Below are 17,437 nucleotides of genomic sequence, written 5' to 3' on the forward strand. Positions count from 1 at the left end.
CTAATTATGTACATATTTACAAGTGTTGCAGTGTTATATTCACAACCTTAATAACATAGCTATAGCTTTCAAATAGCTCAATGTGTCATATGAGTCTTTAAACATGGTGTGTCACAGGACATTATGGCTTTTTCTTTTAAATAGCTACACATTTTATAACGCTCTACCTCTCCTGGATCTCCACTGTGGCTATGAGGATTACTCTTCATTAACATTTCACCATCGGATAGGGATACTGTAACACAACGTCCCTTACATTTGTTTACATGCTTTTGCTTACAGCACCAGTATCGTTTAGTGTCTACAGTTCGTTCTGAATTATAGACAAATCCATCTACAACGAGTATATCTTTATTTCGTTGGGATTTAACCAATGCGTACAACGTACCTATATTACCAGGTGAATAAGTGCAGCATTTCGCCATTGTGGTTTCACGTTTTGTTAGTAATGAAAGCAGTTGTTAAATACGTCACGTAACCGGATATGGAATCCGTGTCTTATTTTACTAACATTGCATTATGTACGGACTATATTTATAACTTCTATGCTGTATGTTCTGCACTTTGCATGAAGTCGATGTTTTGCATGTCGACGATTTCTGTTTTCGCTGTTTTCTACTTTCGACGGACTAGTCTCGATGTTCTAATTCTCGATGTAGTGTAAATTCGATGGTTTCATATGAAACCATATATATACATATATATATATATAGTTACATATAAAACCATATATATATATATATATATATATATATATATATATATATATAATATATATGTGTGTGTGTATGTATGTATGTATATATATATATATATATATATATATATATATATATATATATATATACACAAGTATAAATCGATGATATGAGCTAAATGAAGATGAGATGAAGGAAATCTGGATGGTAATGAGTAACAACTTAAGATAGCTGTGTTCTTTCTTCCTACAGATAGTTTGGTGGAACCAAACATCAGGATGGCTAGAAAATAAGGGGCCCATGGCAGAGGAGGTGTCTGATATAAAGTTGATACATTGCAGGCTGTTGCGGGAATACTGAAGTGCAGCAGTTTTGCATGATGTGGAATTGTCTCTGGGTAGTAAAAGTCTGGGAAAATATTAGAAGCATGTAGAAGGAGTTCCCTCTGTCTGGGGTTTGTTGGTGCCTACTGTATCTTTGGATGGCTAGGATTTGTCGACCATTGAGTTGGACAAAAAGCTTCCTTTGTAAATTTTCCTTTCTTTGTGGAAGTGGTTTATGGAAACACTACAGTGTTATACACTGTAGGTCTCAGAAAGGAACTGGAGGCGGGACACCTGTAAAAACACTGATTTATTCAGTATTCCACCCAGACTAGATGAAAGCAAACAGTACCTTCATAAGTGTTCAGTCCACCCTGCCATTGTAGGATGTAGGCTGTTTAACTAAAAGAAAAGGCCAAGGCTGCAGGCCTCTCCCAGACCCATAAGTTCTGAAGTAAAATGTTGCATAATGTATTTCATTACGCTAAGCCTGATTGCACTTTAATTTACTTTTTCTCAAGCCTGTTATAAACTGTTTAACATCTTGTATTGTATTGCAGTGTGTTACTACCCTATATTATTGCATTACAACTAATTGATGTAAATTCTATCTAATGTTATTGATGACACTGTTTTCGATTGTAAATATTTCTGGTCACATTGTCAATTGTAAATGTTATTGTACTATGTGGAGTTTTTCTTCCTGGGCCTCTGCTGAAAAAGGATGTATCCAGTCGGACTTTCCTGGTAAACAAATGTAAAATAAATAAACATTCAGCTCTTAAACAAAAAAAAAAAAAAGCTACATAGACAAGGTATCCTCCACTGGTTAGCCCTGGACTGGGCCACTGATACTCCGTGCTTGAAGGTTCAGCTGAAGGAAGATATTGAAGTGAGGAACTCTGCCTTCAGGCTCTTCCATTTTATATTACAGTAATTTGTACTTTAGATCTTGTGATCTAGTCAGTTGCTGATTTTAAAAGCACATACACATTCCGAGTAACCAGTAGGGTACATATCATTTTATCCAGCCACATTGTTAGCTGCTATGTTTTGTTTCACATAAATAGTTCTAGAAAGAATGTTAACAGTTGTATTTTAAGGCAGCAGAGATAATGTTTTTGTTCATGGTTTGGCTTTTCTTGAAAGTTAGACAAGCAACCTGAAATTGTTTGCCAGATTCCCATAACCAGAGATAATTGTTGAGAGAGTTTAGACTACTTAAGCATTTATCTATATGTAATTTGTTGTTCCAAACCAAACTGTAGCAGTTGAAAGAGAAGCGTGGGCTGAAAAAATATACAGTTTGCTGGGAAAAAGCCAAAAATCAAGAAAAGGTGTAATTTAGTAGGTGTGTGCATGGAAGGATGACTGGTAAGGATTAGATGGCCTTTATAGAGTGCCCTTTTCCCTGCTGAAATAGGCCTCACATCTTACTTGTAAAACAACTTGTTTTTCTCTGCATCTTGTTTTGAATTGCTTTATACGTTCTTAAATCATGTTTTTATCCAGCAGAGCTTTTCAGAAAGATTAGCCCAGTGCTTTCATCAGTCATTTTATGATACCCGCGTAATTCTTTACAGGGTCACACTGGAGTTAGAGCCTGTCCCTGCAGTCCTTGAGCATAGACTGAGAATTAATTCTGGATTGGATGTCAGTCCATTGCAGAACATACATCTTTGGGATGTGTAATAAAGTTGAGTACCCAGCAGAACTGTAGAGGAGCATGGAGAAAACTTGTAGATTTACACAAAAGGCACTCCAGATGGGAACTAGACTTAAGAACCAAACTCTGAAAGGCAGTGGTACTAACCGTTGTACTACTCTGCCTTCCCGCTGCGGCAGTGGTACTAACCGTTGTACTACTCTTGCCTTCCCACTGCATTAATCTATCACCTTTGCTATGAAAAAAAATTGTGTATTGGCATAGCTTGTGACCTGTCTGCTTAGTCTTTTGAATCCTCTTTTTCTAATATATTTTAAGATATGGAACCCACACAGGCTGTCTGAATTTCTTGAGGTGTTTAAAGTTTCTGTTACATTTTCTGCCAATTTTCTTCAAGAAATTGAGAAAGGTTTACCATAAGCGGGAAGCTGTAACTTGGCCATTTTCCCAAATACAGAGAGCCTTTCTGATTCGTAGACAGCTGTACCACTGAGGTATCTCTGTAGGGGGAGTCTCCATATGAGGTGTGGTCTCATTGCCTGATGTGCATGCTAATACAGCAAACCAGAGGAGCAGTTAATGCAAATTAGCCATGTACTCTTCCTGTAGAAATGCCAGTGGTTCCTGATTTACACTGCTGAGTGATTCAGAGAATCACTCTGCTGCATTTAAACTTCCAGTGTTTGAGGTAAAAGTGAACACTTGTCAAGTCAGCGGTGACCCATTTACTCCTGTTGAAGCAAACTGGATGCATGGAAGTTTGGTGAGGATGTGGGATGTTAATGTGTTGTTTGGAAATGTGCAGGTGTGCGTCTGTGAAGGCATGAATGAAGGTGGATAAACGTGTATGTGTCTGAGTGGTTGGCCACACTAGGGAGGCACTAGGTAGGCAGTCGAGAGCTTTGGGGGGGAGGTGGGGGGTGTGCGTATGTCCCATTTTTTATGCAGTATGCACAAACAGCAGGCTGTTGCTGTCAGTCTTGCTGCTCAGGTTTGAATGCTGACCAATTTTGCCTTGCGGAACTGATATTTCACTACCAGGCATACATTGTCTGTTTATCCAAATTGATCCCTTTCATCTGTCACATAGCTCACTGCATCTGGCACACCCAGATAATTTTATTTTTGTCAAATTAAAACTAGGAATATGAAAAGAGAAGCAACACAACCAAAAACATCAAAAAGCACAGAGTAAATGGTCCGCATTTAGAAAAATGGTACATCTGTCATGACAAAATATGAAGCAAACTGAAACCTTTTAGACGTACATGATTGATTGCACAGTTTGAAGCAGCAGTTATTACCTGTCATACTTTGATAGCTGTTAGCTAATGCACTGGCTTCCTTCATTGGCAGCAAAACAAAAAGTTAAGTCTCTTTGCTTGGCCCGCATCTTGTGAGAAGCTAAATCAATGTAGTCGTTTCTGGTAAGCATTTAACACATCCTAGATAGACAATGACTTTACAGAAAGCCTCATCAGCCCATTCGTGACTGTTACTTAACATTTGTAAGGTGTCTGAAAGTCGCAGAACAAAAAAACAGCCAGAAATCCTAGTCTACGAAAATTGCATCATCAAAATTGCCAGACTGCATTTTTCCTCATTAAAGGTGCCACAGCGGTGTAGTAGTTGTCATTACTGGATTACATTGTTTTTTCTGATTCATTCCCAAAGTAAGATGACTTCAGTGCAGAGTCCTTGTATTCTCCTGTACCTGTGAGGATTTGTATTGAGGGCTCCTGTTTTCCTCCAACATCCCAAAGAGAAGTGCTGGTGAATTGGTGAGCTTCCAAATTGGCAAGACGTGTGCACACAATGAATGCTTGTGAGTCTCCTGTGATGGAATGGCATCCTATCCATGCTCACTGATTGCCACAGTATGCTCCATTTCCCTTGTGACCATGAATAGCACAGACTGGCTATCGGCACATGAATGACCAAACAAAAAACGTCCTGCATAATTTTTTAAAATCATCTTATTTAGGGAATAAGGTTATCATACCCCCTAGATTGTAAAATTAATTCTGAGAATACTGCGTATTGTGGTAAGGAACGTTTCTATGCTTTAGTAGCCACTTTCTAGACACGTTACCATCGCACATTACATATCTTGACTGCCTCCAAGATACAGTACTACTTAATTTCCTTCCTTCAGTACAGGGATCGTGGGAAGAAAGAATCGACAGCTGCCTTCAGACCAGCTTCTTGATCACTCCTCCATTTGTCTAAGAAAACTGAGTCTGCCTTAGTGCAGTTGACACACACACACACACACACACACACACACACACACACACACACACACACACACACACACACACACACCTTGTTTCATAAAGCAACTGAATATGCTAGTTACAGCCAGAAGTTGAATTCCTTTTATAAACGTGTAAAGCTTCACTGCCACAAGTTATACGGCATTCTGGAATAATGCGGCAACCCTTTTGAATCTGGGTTCTTGCTTTGATCCTTCTCAGCAGTGGGTTATCTCCTGTCCACATTCTGAAATTTAGGAAGCTTTTAGTTGTTGTTTTGAAGCTGTCAGCAATCTCCTAATTGGAATCCCAGATGATGATGATGATGATGATAATAAAAATATGGCAGACTGAAATCTGAGTGGTGGTCAAGATCATCAGTTAACTAATAGCCAGTCTCCCAACCTAATAAACATCTCAGCTGAAGTAATAGCTAAACAGTGGTGATGTTAATTACTCGGACACTTTGAGAAAAAAAATCCTTCCTGTCTGGATGGGGGAATAGAGGCATAGGTCAGTCTTAAAGTACTTGAGGCGTAGGGAAGACACCAAGGCTTGATACAAAGACAAGTGCATGCCACAGCTTTCGAAGTGGTGTGTTTCTCTGTGCATAGTAGGCAGCTGGTGAAAAGAGTATGCAGTGAGTTTCGCACAATGGTTAAGGTCTTCATCTCATAGACACGAGATATAGGGTTTGATTCTGACCCTGAGATACTGTCTAGGCTTAAAATGACCCATTCAGGGCAGCTAGCCTAATGTTCACCTATGAACCTATTCACCTGTAACACAACTAACTTTTAGGTTACGTGCACTGTGCATCACAAATGTCTGAGTGAATTGCATCAGCGGTACAGGAACTCATTAACAGCAAAGAGATGAACGTGCTCCAGTTGAATCTGTCTTCACATTGATTGGTCTAACAGTGGCAACTTTAACACAAACCACCCCTCCAAGACGCACACTTTTTTGTCTTACATTTTCATATAAATTTATAACACAACACACATATGAGAGCAGGTCAGATCAACTGTCTAAACTTTCTGCTTTGGTGCCACAACAGTGCACCAACATGTACTATCAGGGCTCTACTAAAAGCTATGCAAGACCATTGCGGCCTGTAAATTTGCTGAACTCCATATTTACTTGACATCAATAGAATACATAGCCCCAATGAGATGCAAGTGAGCACCAGTGACCAGTGGTGATATAAGGAATGTGTATATCATATTTCAGACTCCCCCCTACATATTAGCCCTGAGTACCCAACCCAGCAGTTTGTGAGCTTGTGACTTGCAAGGTTATACAGTAAGCAAGTACAACAGTGCAGCCTCTCTTTTCACCAAACTGGTTCCTGTGGAGGCTCAGGATGATGGTGATCTGTGCACCATTCATGCTAAGGTGATATGAATTAAGCACCAGCTGACTTGTCATGTGCTTCTTTTCCTGTGGCCTAGACACTGTACCACCTCTAGTACGCAGTATGGACAGTTCATTAACTCTACACAAATGGCTGTCTTCCTGTTTGGCACAGTATACAGTGTGCGTTTTTAGCTTGACATGCACATCGGACATTCAGCTGTCAAACTTGCAGACATCTTCATCGTCCACCTGAGTCATGAGGATGTCATGTGTGGCCAGTTAATCATTTCCATGCTTTTCCAAACTGTTAACCTGAAAACCAGGATACTGAACAATCTAATCTGGAAAACTGGCAACAGCTGTATCTGTCATAGGCATCACTACAATTCCCTCTAAAACCCTTCACAAATCATTACCTTTGTTCATTACTTTGCTTTTAAATGAGGTAACACTGGTTGGTCTTGTTTGCTCTAGTATGCATATGGCTGTCCATTCATTTATACCAAAGTTACACTGACCTTGGCTTGAAAACATTACATAATGTTCAACAGATAAACCTGAACCCCCTGTTAGTCTGATTTAAATAATAATTTGTCCTTCGTAATCGGTGACGGGCTGCTTCCACTTGACAGGGTCCAACTATTTCTGATCCTCCAGATTAGATCACTTAACTCAGTAGCCTGCTTTATCAGCACTTTGCTTTCAGTCTTTGCATCCATGTAGCAACTGACATCCACTCCATCTCATCAAACATATCACATTAGTTAAGTTACACTGTCATGAATAAGAACTGGAGAACACACACACACACACACACACACATTCTTGTAATGCATGTTCTCAAGTTTGTCACTTCATGAGCAACTGTTGCGCTGACAAAAAAGCATTTTTGTAAGGAGCAACCTCCCTTACTCCATATGGGAGACCACCACCTCCACTTTATTTTTCTGTCTCTGTGCATTGACCTGCTGTACTACTGTCCTGCTGAAGTGAGCAACAGAATGGGAACAGTTGCTACCTTGAGCCGTTATGCTCCAGCAACTGTTACTCAAACTCTGATTTGCAGCTGACCGTACGCTGCTGCAAATAAGATTAATTAACCGTCAGGTATGCAGAACGGTGAACAGCAGGAGCAAAGCTCCATGGATGTAGATTCTCACTGCTGCTGACCTCTAATTTCCTGACATTATTTTCACCAGCCAAGGTCAAGACAGCAGAGTCAGACCACCACAGGTTAGACCTGCATGGCCGCACTTGCCTTTGACAGTCCACTCCATGCATAGCAGCTGTAATCCTTCATTACATTTTGCCTGTCTGTGGGAGTGGCACTATCTCCAGCTAAGTGTGCCTATACATTTTTGTATAAAGAGGTTTCTACACAATGCTGTGGAGCTTCTGTCCCTGTACACTACATTTTAAAAAGTCTTCTCATGTAGTAGTAGTTTAACACCCATTGTGTACAGGTGGTGACCGATTTCAGCTGTGGTATTAATTAGAATTCTGAGCTTGTGATCTTGCTGACCTTGTGTTCGCTTTGAATAAAGTGTTATATTTGAGTTTCTGACCTTCATTTGGATTTCCTAGCAAGCTTCGTGTTTGGTTACTGTCACTAATAGCAGCAGGAGCACTGAAAAGCACTGTTGTGTTTTGTAACAGTGCCAGCAGATGATAAAAGTTAAAGCACTGTTAAATAGAACTGTAGGTACTAAAAGCAGCTTTGATCTGTTGCATCTGATGAGGGCAGTGCTGTCGAGTAAGATTCTTAAGTCCAGAGTGCAATGATATGAACAAGTTAAGCTTCTGCCTTTTGTAGTACATCTTTCAGGTGTAAACATATCCGTGTTTCTTGCATAAATGTAATTGTTCTTAATGTTTTGTTACTTAAACTACTGTCTAAAATGGAAATGCACTAAGTCATTAGAAATGCAAAAATGCAGCTGAATCCATTGAGTAAGTGTTTAACTCATCGCTTGCAATTACTGTTTCACTGCTATTATGAAATCTGCTTCTACTCTTACCTGTCCAAGTGATATCCATTAACTTGCTGTATTTAACATTTAACTTTACCCACATACCCCTCTTCCTACTTGCTGTATAGTCTCCTTACCGCATTCGTATGAAAATAAAACTATCTCCTCCCAAAACAGGCATGGTAATGGACATAACCTCCATTCTATGTCCTCATGTCCTTATTATTATTGTCAGTTTCCCTTCCTTGTTGATGTTCAGTACGTGAATCTGTTGGACAGTGTGTTAGATCGTACCTCTGCTGGACAGTCTGTGTTAGATCGTACCTTTGCTGCTGTTTCTGTCAGTGTATCTTGAACTTCTGATGACTTGTCTTCTCTTGGACTGCCTGTTTGCAGTTAGTTTTCAGTCAGCAGCATTCCTTCACTTGAGTGACTGTTGTGTAATAGGCGATATTGTCACGACTGTGACCTACTAATTGTATTACTTTTTTTTTTACAAGTATCAGGTTTAATTTTTATTTTTTACCGTAATCTGTATGCTGTGATTTTTTTTCACTGCTTTTCACTTGTGCTGAACTTTGGAGAGCTTTTCTCCATAGGTATGTAATTGCAACCCCCCCCCCCCCACACACACACACACATTTATATGAGGCTCATATGCATACTTGAGTAATGCTTGCTAACTGATCCTGGCCATACCCCTAACCCCGTCTGTAACATCATGTCTGTATGAGACACTTGGAGAAACACCACATGCCTCAACACACACACACACACACACACACACACACACACACACACACACACACACACACACACACACCCTTAGTTATCCCCTTACCTCTGACCCCACTCATGCACACATACTCGTAACCCCCTAATGCTGAAACTTTCGGTATGTCCTAAAGTTTAATCATTAGCCACAAAAACCCAGCTTACCTGCCACAAATCAAGTCGTTCATTTGACCACTACAGCATTCAACTCGCAGTACACTCAACCACATTTTTATACTTGCAACATTTACATTAAAAAGTCATTCGACAACCTCTGTTGGACCCCTTTATGTATTTATAAGGTCCACAATGATAATTGGACTACTTTGCTAACTGTGTTGGTGAGACCGGCCTACAGTTCTCAGGGTCAATGACAGGACCACCTTTATGTAGGGGTAACATTTTGGCTGTTCACCTTGCCTCAGACATGTATATCTGATGGATTAAGATTGAGTTGGTTTACAAGGAAATCTGTGAGGTTGTGTTAACTGCGTGAGAGTCTGATGTGTTGTAGTGACGCATAGAGGTAGTGCTTTTGGTTTTGGAGACTAAACCTAAGAAATGTTCAGAGTAATTTCATGGAGAGGCAGGAGTTTAGTGATAAGTGTGGTAAGTAGGCAAGTAGGGAGAACTTGAAGTTTGTCAGTGAGTATGTTGGCTGTGCTCTCTTCAGTGTTATAACAGCTGGAATAACAGTGAGAGTATAGCCACAGTGTTATACCAGCTGTTATAGCACTGAGAAGGGTACAGCCATCCTAACACCGGAGTTATAATAACTGGTCTGCTATCTGCAGACTCAGTCTTGGGAGTCTGCCGCCACTTTAATGAAGAAGATCATTTGTGATTGGCTGCATGCATTGTTGGGCATTACTTCTGGAATTCCTAACATGGCTGGATAGTATTGTTGGTTGTATTTGGAGGAGGAAGTAATATTCAGATTATAAATGCTGTTAGGTTTGTAAACTTAATAAAGGATTTTCAACTGGAAACAGACTGCCTGCCTAGCTTGGATTACTTTTGAATACTTAGTAATGCTGTAGAATTATATATTTTCTATTATTACTTTTTGACTTGACAAGTTTACGTTTGCTACTTCTACTACTATTGTTTGATCTGATTAATATACAGTGATTAACTAGAAATATATGGACTGAAAATCTTCCACACAGAGAAGTTTCTTACACTGGTTTGTAAACTTTTTCAGACAATCTTTCTTCCTTTTAGAATTAAGGGGTTTGAGTTTATTCCTTAGTGTGAGAAGCTGTTTTCTTTGAATTTATTTATTTTATAGTAGAATTCCGCAGATGGTCTTGTTCTTGGAACAGAGGCTTAGATGGCAGGATATCACTGGTATATATAGTTTCATAGTTTGGTACTAGGCTATCTGCCCTGGGGCATTTATAAGCCTAGCCATAGTGATGTGGCTTTCGCCACCCCATGTAATGGTACAAAAGTGTACAGAATAGATTTAGAATACTGTGTCTCTGTCTAGTAGTGACACAGAGATGACCCCTGGGGTAAACCTACGATTTCCCATCCACTCGTCAAGATTTCTCTTTAAGAGAGTCAGTGAGGGGCTCTGCCTAAATAAACTGGGTTTCTGTTCCAGAGTATGGGAAGCCTCTGAGTTATGAATCTGTCCCTCCAGCATGTCCTGGTCATATTTGTGCTGAGGTTCAAATCTTTAGCTCTCGTGGTTCTGATGGATTTGGATTTTTTGAGGTGGAGCATGTCCATCAATTCCTGATTGAACATGGCATTGTACGTCGGGCACAGATCACCTCTGAGTAGGCGGTATGCTACTGAATAGAGTTGGAGTTTCTTTAGTCTGGCAGCATATGACATGTTGGAGACCCTTGATCCTTTTGGTGAGGTACTTTTGGGGTCTCTCTAGCTGTTGCAAGTGCCGGGTGAGGTGCATACCAAATGGGGCATTGTACTCTATCATGGGCCTGATAAGGGAGGTACAGGGGCACAATGACCTCCTCTGATCTGGATGTGAATCCCTTCATGATAAGGTGGGCAAGGTAGAAAGTCTTTCTAACCACTTTGGCAACGTGGGTGTCAAATGAGAGGTCACTATCGACTTGGGTCCCCAGGTCTCTGATTACTTTTTCTGTACTCAGTGGATTACCGCCTATGTGATCATTTATTGGCACTTTGTTTTTCCCAAAGGGGATGACTATACATTTTTTGGCATTTAGTTTAAGGCCATGACTCCGGCACCAGTTGTCCGTTTCAGTGAGGCCTTTCTGTAGGATGTATGTGTCAGCTGGTGTATCGACTATGGCGCCTAGTTTGCAGTCATCTGTGAACTTTGTCAGCCACAACCCACCCATGTTTGCTTTCACATCTGAGAAATAAATGCCGAACAAGAGGGTCCCAGGACAGAGCCCTGTGGGACACCACTTGTCACTGGCTTTGAGTCTGACATGGCTCCAGCGATTTTGACTTTATGGGTTCTATCCTTTAGCCAGTTTGCCACCCATCTTGTGACATATGGATTTACATTTAAGCTGTTGAGCTTGTCTATGATGCCAGAGTGGGGTATTGTGTCGAAAGCTTTAGCCAAGTCTAGGTAGGCTGCATGGACTGCTTTGTCCTCGTCAATGGCTCTAGTGACCATTTCAAAAAAATCAACCAGGTTTAAAAGGCAGGATCTGCCTTTTACAAAGCCGAACTGGGTGGGATCAAGTGTTTGTAAGTCCCCACTCTCTCTGTTTATTAGTTCCATAATGATTCTTTCCATAGCTTTGCAGACCAGGCTGGTTAAGCTTATGGGGCGGTTGTTACCAGGGTCAGTAGAGGTGCCTCCTTTGTGGAGTGGGACTACTGTTGCTGTACGCCAGTTTTCAGGTACATATCCTGTAGTAAGGCTATGGTTAAATAGCATTTTTATGTGCAGGTTTAGCTCCTCTTGGAGTTCTCGTAGCATGCAAACCGGGATACCGTCTGGTCCCATTGATGCTGTGTTTTTAGCTTTGCTGAGGGCAGTTCTCACCTGGACATCTGAGATGACAGGGCGGTTACAGTCAGCTGGGATGAGTATTTCTTCTTTTGGGGGCGAGGGGGGGGGAGAAATTTGCACTGAACCTGTCTGCCAGAATGTTGGCAATATCTGTGGGTTCTGTGTATTTTTTGTCATTGTGAACTAACTCTGAACATATCTGAGGGTTTCCGCCCAGGTGTTTCTAACCTAGCTGAAGAAGGCCTTGTGGTTATCTTTAGTGTCCGTAGCGATTTTTCTCTCAAAGTTGGCCTTGGATGTTTTTATGAGAGAACGTAGCTTTCTACTAGTGCTGATCAGAGATGCCTTCTCTTTATGGGATTTTGCTCTGATGTGCAGTAGCTTCCTCCTTTTGTTATACAATTTGTTTATGGCTGTTACTTTTGTGCGATACCTGGGAAAGTGGAGCATTTGAATTTCTTTACCCTGACCTAGAGAGCTAATATCTCTGAGTAATCCCTGAATACCCTGAAGTGGGAGGTCAGCTTTAGACTAGGTTCTTGGGAAATGCTAAGGGTAATGGTGGTCAGATTAGACTGTGGACACGAATAATAGGTATGGGGCTAAATGGTGATGTCAGTGATGACCAGGTCAGATAGATTGGCTCCCCAGTAGAAAGGGGTACCAACTGGTGAAAAGTGTTGGGATTAATATAGTTAAGGAATTTTGCCAGTTTGCTGATGTAGTTGAAATCGCCAAGGTTGATGGTGCTGTGTTCAATAGTTATGGACTCAAGTTTGCTGAGGTAGGTATCCTGGCCCTTGAGAGACATACAGGGGACTGTGATGGTCTGTCCTGTCTGTCAGTACTAGAATGTCTAGGGGTTCAAGGTCACTATATTGCTGGATCAACTGCAGGGATATGGTTTTGCAGATAAATGTGATACTCTTCCCTCTGAATACGCCCCCACCTTCCTGGATGGTCTGAATAAATGATTGGTGTGAATCTAAGGGTAGAAGGAGTGATAATCCCTTAAATGAGTATTTTGGTGGAAGCAGTGTCACAGCTAATAGTTATCACCATCTTTTGCGCACTATTTTTTTATAGCTGCCAAACTTCTTATTTCATGTGACATAACATTTTGTAATTGGGTATATTATATGTTTCAAGCAATTAGTAGCTAAATGCTTTTTTTTTTTATTTTTTCTATGCTTTTTTGTCATTTCAGTATTCTGGAATAGTTAATTTCTGTGTTTTTTTTTTCTGTAACAAGTTTAATAATTTAACAAGAAATACACTACTCCAAGTGACTATGTGATACCTGCATGAACTGTAAACATTGTCATTAAAGCGCAGTGGTTAATGAGAGCTCCGTCAGTGGTCCTGTTAGGTGGCTGTAGAGTAGCACTGGACAATCATGTCTGCTGTCGTCCTCACTGGCACATGAGGTGAAACCTGTTAGTTAGTGTTAACTTTTTGTGGTGTTTTGAAGGCCCTCAAGGGGGCAAACTGCAACGCAAGCAGGCTTTGTTCTACTCGCTGGAAACTGATGACACTGGATACTGTAAAGAAACGTGCTGTAACAGTACATGTGTGAAACCCACACCTTCAAACTGAATAAATGTGTGCATAAGTTTGTATGCAAGTCTGTACAGTACTTTTTTCACTGATGCCGTTAATGTCTGTTAAGGTTTTGTCCTTAGTAACACAATTTTACGTCAGTAGCACATTTATCGTATTTAAGTTGTATAATGACAATATAATGGGGGGGGACTACTGTTGATCTTTATCCTGTACTCCAAGATTTGACTCCCTCTGTCCTCACTTGCGTCCAAGTAGAGTCTGTGTGTCACTTAGACGTTGTTTCTGGGCTGCACTTGAAATGACTCATTTTGCAGTAGGGTTACTCCGATAACAGATATAGTATTACATGACATTGTAGGTGATTGTGAAAACAGAAGTTGCAGCTATGCATGTTTTATGTGGTCCTTTTAACCTGTGTGCCGTTGGCTTCCCACACTCCTTGTTCTAAAACAAATGGGTCAGTATAGTTGTTTTAACATAGTTTTATCAGCTTCATGTACCCAGCTCCTGTATCCTATTTGTCCTCCCTCATGCTTCCGAGCTCATTCTGCAGTTTTTCAAAACTGTAGAACTTTTCTTCATTTGTACAGTTCCTCACAGTTAATTGTACATTATGCAGTGCTATTTTCCACCTCATGAGTGTTTTTAGCTGAATAATGCATGTATGTAAATCAGCCTGTTTCTTGTAATATTTTGTTGTAAAGTTTCCTTGGTTAAATTTGTTTGGTCATTGCCAGTTCTGGGAGTAGAAGGATAAAGCTCTAACTAGAGTTAGAAGACCTCTGTTAAAGTAGCTGCTCAGACACCTAATGGAACTGGCAGCAAAAGACGCGTGTGCCCATCCAGTGGGGGGAGTGGCTTCTGGCTGCCATGGCTATTCTAGGTTGAAGCAGAGGCATTGCCCTCACAGCAAGGAAGTGAAGGGAGGCTGTTGGCGTCCAGGTTGGTGACAGTACACTGTCTTTATTGCCCTTTGTGAAAGAATTTGCTTGTGGTAGGGCTGAGAGGCGTAAGTGGCTTCTGTGATGACACACATGCTCATATCAGTACAGTGGGGTACCATTTAAGGCCGTAATAGATATACTCTCAGTTTCTGGGATCCAGACGAGAACACGGACGACTCTCACAGCTGCTTGTTTGATAGCTTCTGTTTGGTTGCTGTCGCTTCCATACTGCACTGGCAGCACAAACGAGTAAGACTATTAATGCTGCTGTTTCCTGTACCCAAGGTTACAGGGTTTGGTTCCTCCTACCTCCATTTACCTGCTGTATGACTCTGAGGAGGTTGCTTAAGACAGTGCTCCCTGGTCATCCCTGAAGGGGTATTTTTGTGAAAAACGACTTGCCCAATTAGCAGGCAAGTAGAATAAAAATAAAACGCCTTTCATATTGCTGAAAGAATGGGCTGAGCGTGATAAGGGCTTGATGTTTGGCCAGCATGGGGACAAAAAATAACCTAGAAAAAATATTTAGTTAGTGCTTTGGCCTGGTTCTTTGTTGAAATGGATCCTGTAAACAGATCACCAACCTTGTTAACATATGATAAATAAAATGTTTTTTGTGCGGCTCTGTCATTCTGAATACGCAGAGAGAACATCTAAGAAGTCATGTCCACAGTGGGGAAACGTAGCTTGTGATCATCTTTGTTCTTTATATAACTGATTCTCTGTCCTACCATAGTGACAGTAAGATATATAAAAGAATGATCCTTACTAAGTCAGTACTTCCATTATTAATTAGCAAATTCAATTTATAGCAATCAAAGGTGAACATGATCAAGGTTTAATGTTGATCAAGTAGGATTGAATACTTCCTTCATAGCTCTATTTACACAAGAGCAGTCAGGCTCATGAGCTGTGTACTTCATATCAGGTGTTGAACAGTTGTGCATTTCACTCTACAGTTTGTGGAAGGATGCAGCCTAGAACTCTGTCTCTTTGTGGTCACATGTATAGAAATGGGGTCACTTTCATCTTTTTCATCAGTGTAACTTGCATTTCAGATTACTTTTTCCAAAAAAAAGATACATGCATGTCTTTTAATTCTAGTTAGCCGTTGGTACTAAATGTGGTGTATTTATGAAAGCTTGGCTGAACTTGGAAGGTGCTCCTTTGTTGTGCAGTATTCCCAGCCTTCATCTATCCTCTGTAAAAGTCTGCAGTTCAGACAATGAAGTCCAGCCTCCCAACTGACGGCGTGGTTCTGTATCATGTTACATTGAACTGCATAATGGAATTTATATGTTTTTCATACACAGCAGCTTTCAGTCTCAGGTTACAGTTGTACTTGGAAATCATTACTTGAAGTACATTTTTGAAGTTATTTATAAATGTAATATTTTGTCTTTTTCTAGGAGAACCACAGAAATACGATCCAGCATTCAAAGGCCCCATTCATAATAGGTAAGAATAACATAATACTTCTGGCTGATTTTGTAACTTCAGTATTATGTTTTAGTATTACTGCTGTACAGATGGGCAAGCCTGATCAAGTTATTTGAATTTTAATTGCAAGTGTAAATGACGACTGTTCCATTTTTTATGGTTTGCATTGCTCAAGTACATTTACTTGTTCATGCTTTGGACTGGTTGGTGCAGCCTTCTGCCCTGTGAACACTACATTGGATAAAGTGGGCGTAGAAAATGGATGCGCTGATTGTTGTAATGTAGCATGCATGTCATCATATCATGTGACTGCATATACGTCTTTGTGAGTGCCTGTACTTTTGCAACACAATTTCATATTCAAAACTGTACACTGGTGACCCACACCACTGTTTTTTTGAATCCGTCTTTGTCCTGGTTTTCCTGAAAGTTGTATTCTAGTGAGGGGCAGCTCGGATAATGACATGTACTTATTAATGCAGAGCTGAGCAGTGGATGGGCTATCTACTTCCATGTGATCAGGCTGACATTCAGTTAAAATAAAGCCCCATCATTCCTTGCTATTACTCTTGCAATCTCCTGGATTTCACATTACCTCTTGATCCCTGCCTGCTTATAGCTGCCTTAACACCTGATAGTGATTTTGTGATTATGCTGTCTATTAAAGTTGACCAACAATATGTGTGGTCACATTTCAGTGCTTAACTCACTTGTCCCCACCTGCAACACTTGGGCAGTTGACTTTCCTGTTGTCCACTATCTGCTGAAATGCGGAAAACTGATGCATCTGTTTGTAACCCCTTAAACATCTGTACGTGTTCATTAATTTAGTACCCATTTTTACTGTTCCTATCTTACCTCAGCAGTATCTTTGTACCCACTGGGACTCCAGTTTAGCATTTCCGTGTCTGTTTACGTATAGCTATCTATCTTTATATTTATGCATATCTATCTATAGGTATCGTTCTATTTATGCATGCATACATGTAGCATGTGTGTGTGCGTGCGTTTGTTTGTGTGCTTGTTTTTTTGCTTGCATGAACCTGCTGTCCATGAAGCCTCTCTCAATTTGATATGGCTTATTTATTCCTTTTATGTGTGAAACTAACCCAGGATCTGTCACTCGTCCTTCTCTAACACAGATGACAAGTAGGCGGGGTATTTTGTTTAGATGCTTGAATACATAAAACACATCCGGATGCATAGCAGCATCCTAAAATATAAACAAACTGGTTAATAGACAGACCTTATCTAACACTGGCGGAATATCAGCACAGACCCCTTGCTATTCTGCCAGTGTTAGATATTGTGGATGATGTGTATACTGAATCCAGCTTAAATCCTGATTCCTTACCTCCAGCCCCTGATAAACCTGACAGATACTACAGAGTCCCTGACTCACATAAATTTCTGTATAAAAGCCCTGTAGCTGACCCTGAAACTATTTCTCAGGGACCCAAAGGAGTTCAGGCCTTAT

At 40.6% G+C, this 17,437-nt stretch overlaps 1 protein-coding gene across 1 annotated transcript in view; it reads left to right on the forward strand.

Moving 5' to 3' along the window:
* Nucleotides 1-17,437, forward strand: part of SLC44A2 (solute carrier family 44 member 2) — a gene marked incomplete in the record, with an annotated part of 993,595 nt that overhangs the window by 139,014 nt on the left and 837,144 nt on the right. Inside the window, 1 exon segment of the mRNA XM_044084762.1 lies at nucleotides 15,930-15,978. Within this exon segment, the coding sequence (XP_043940697.1) occupies nucleotides 15,930-15,978 (49 nt within the window).

Source organism: Protopterus annectens, chromosome 9.part0 (genome assembly GCF_019279795.1).
Source record: "Protopterus annectens isolate FY-2018-M chromosome 9.part0, PAN1.0, whole genome shotgun sequence".
NCBI classification, from domain to species: Eukaryota; Metazoa; Chordata; order Ceratodontiformes; family Protopteridae; genus Protopterus; species Protopterus annectens.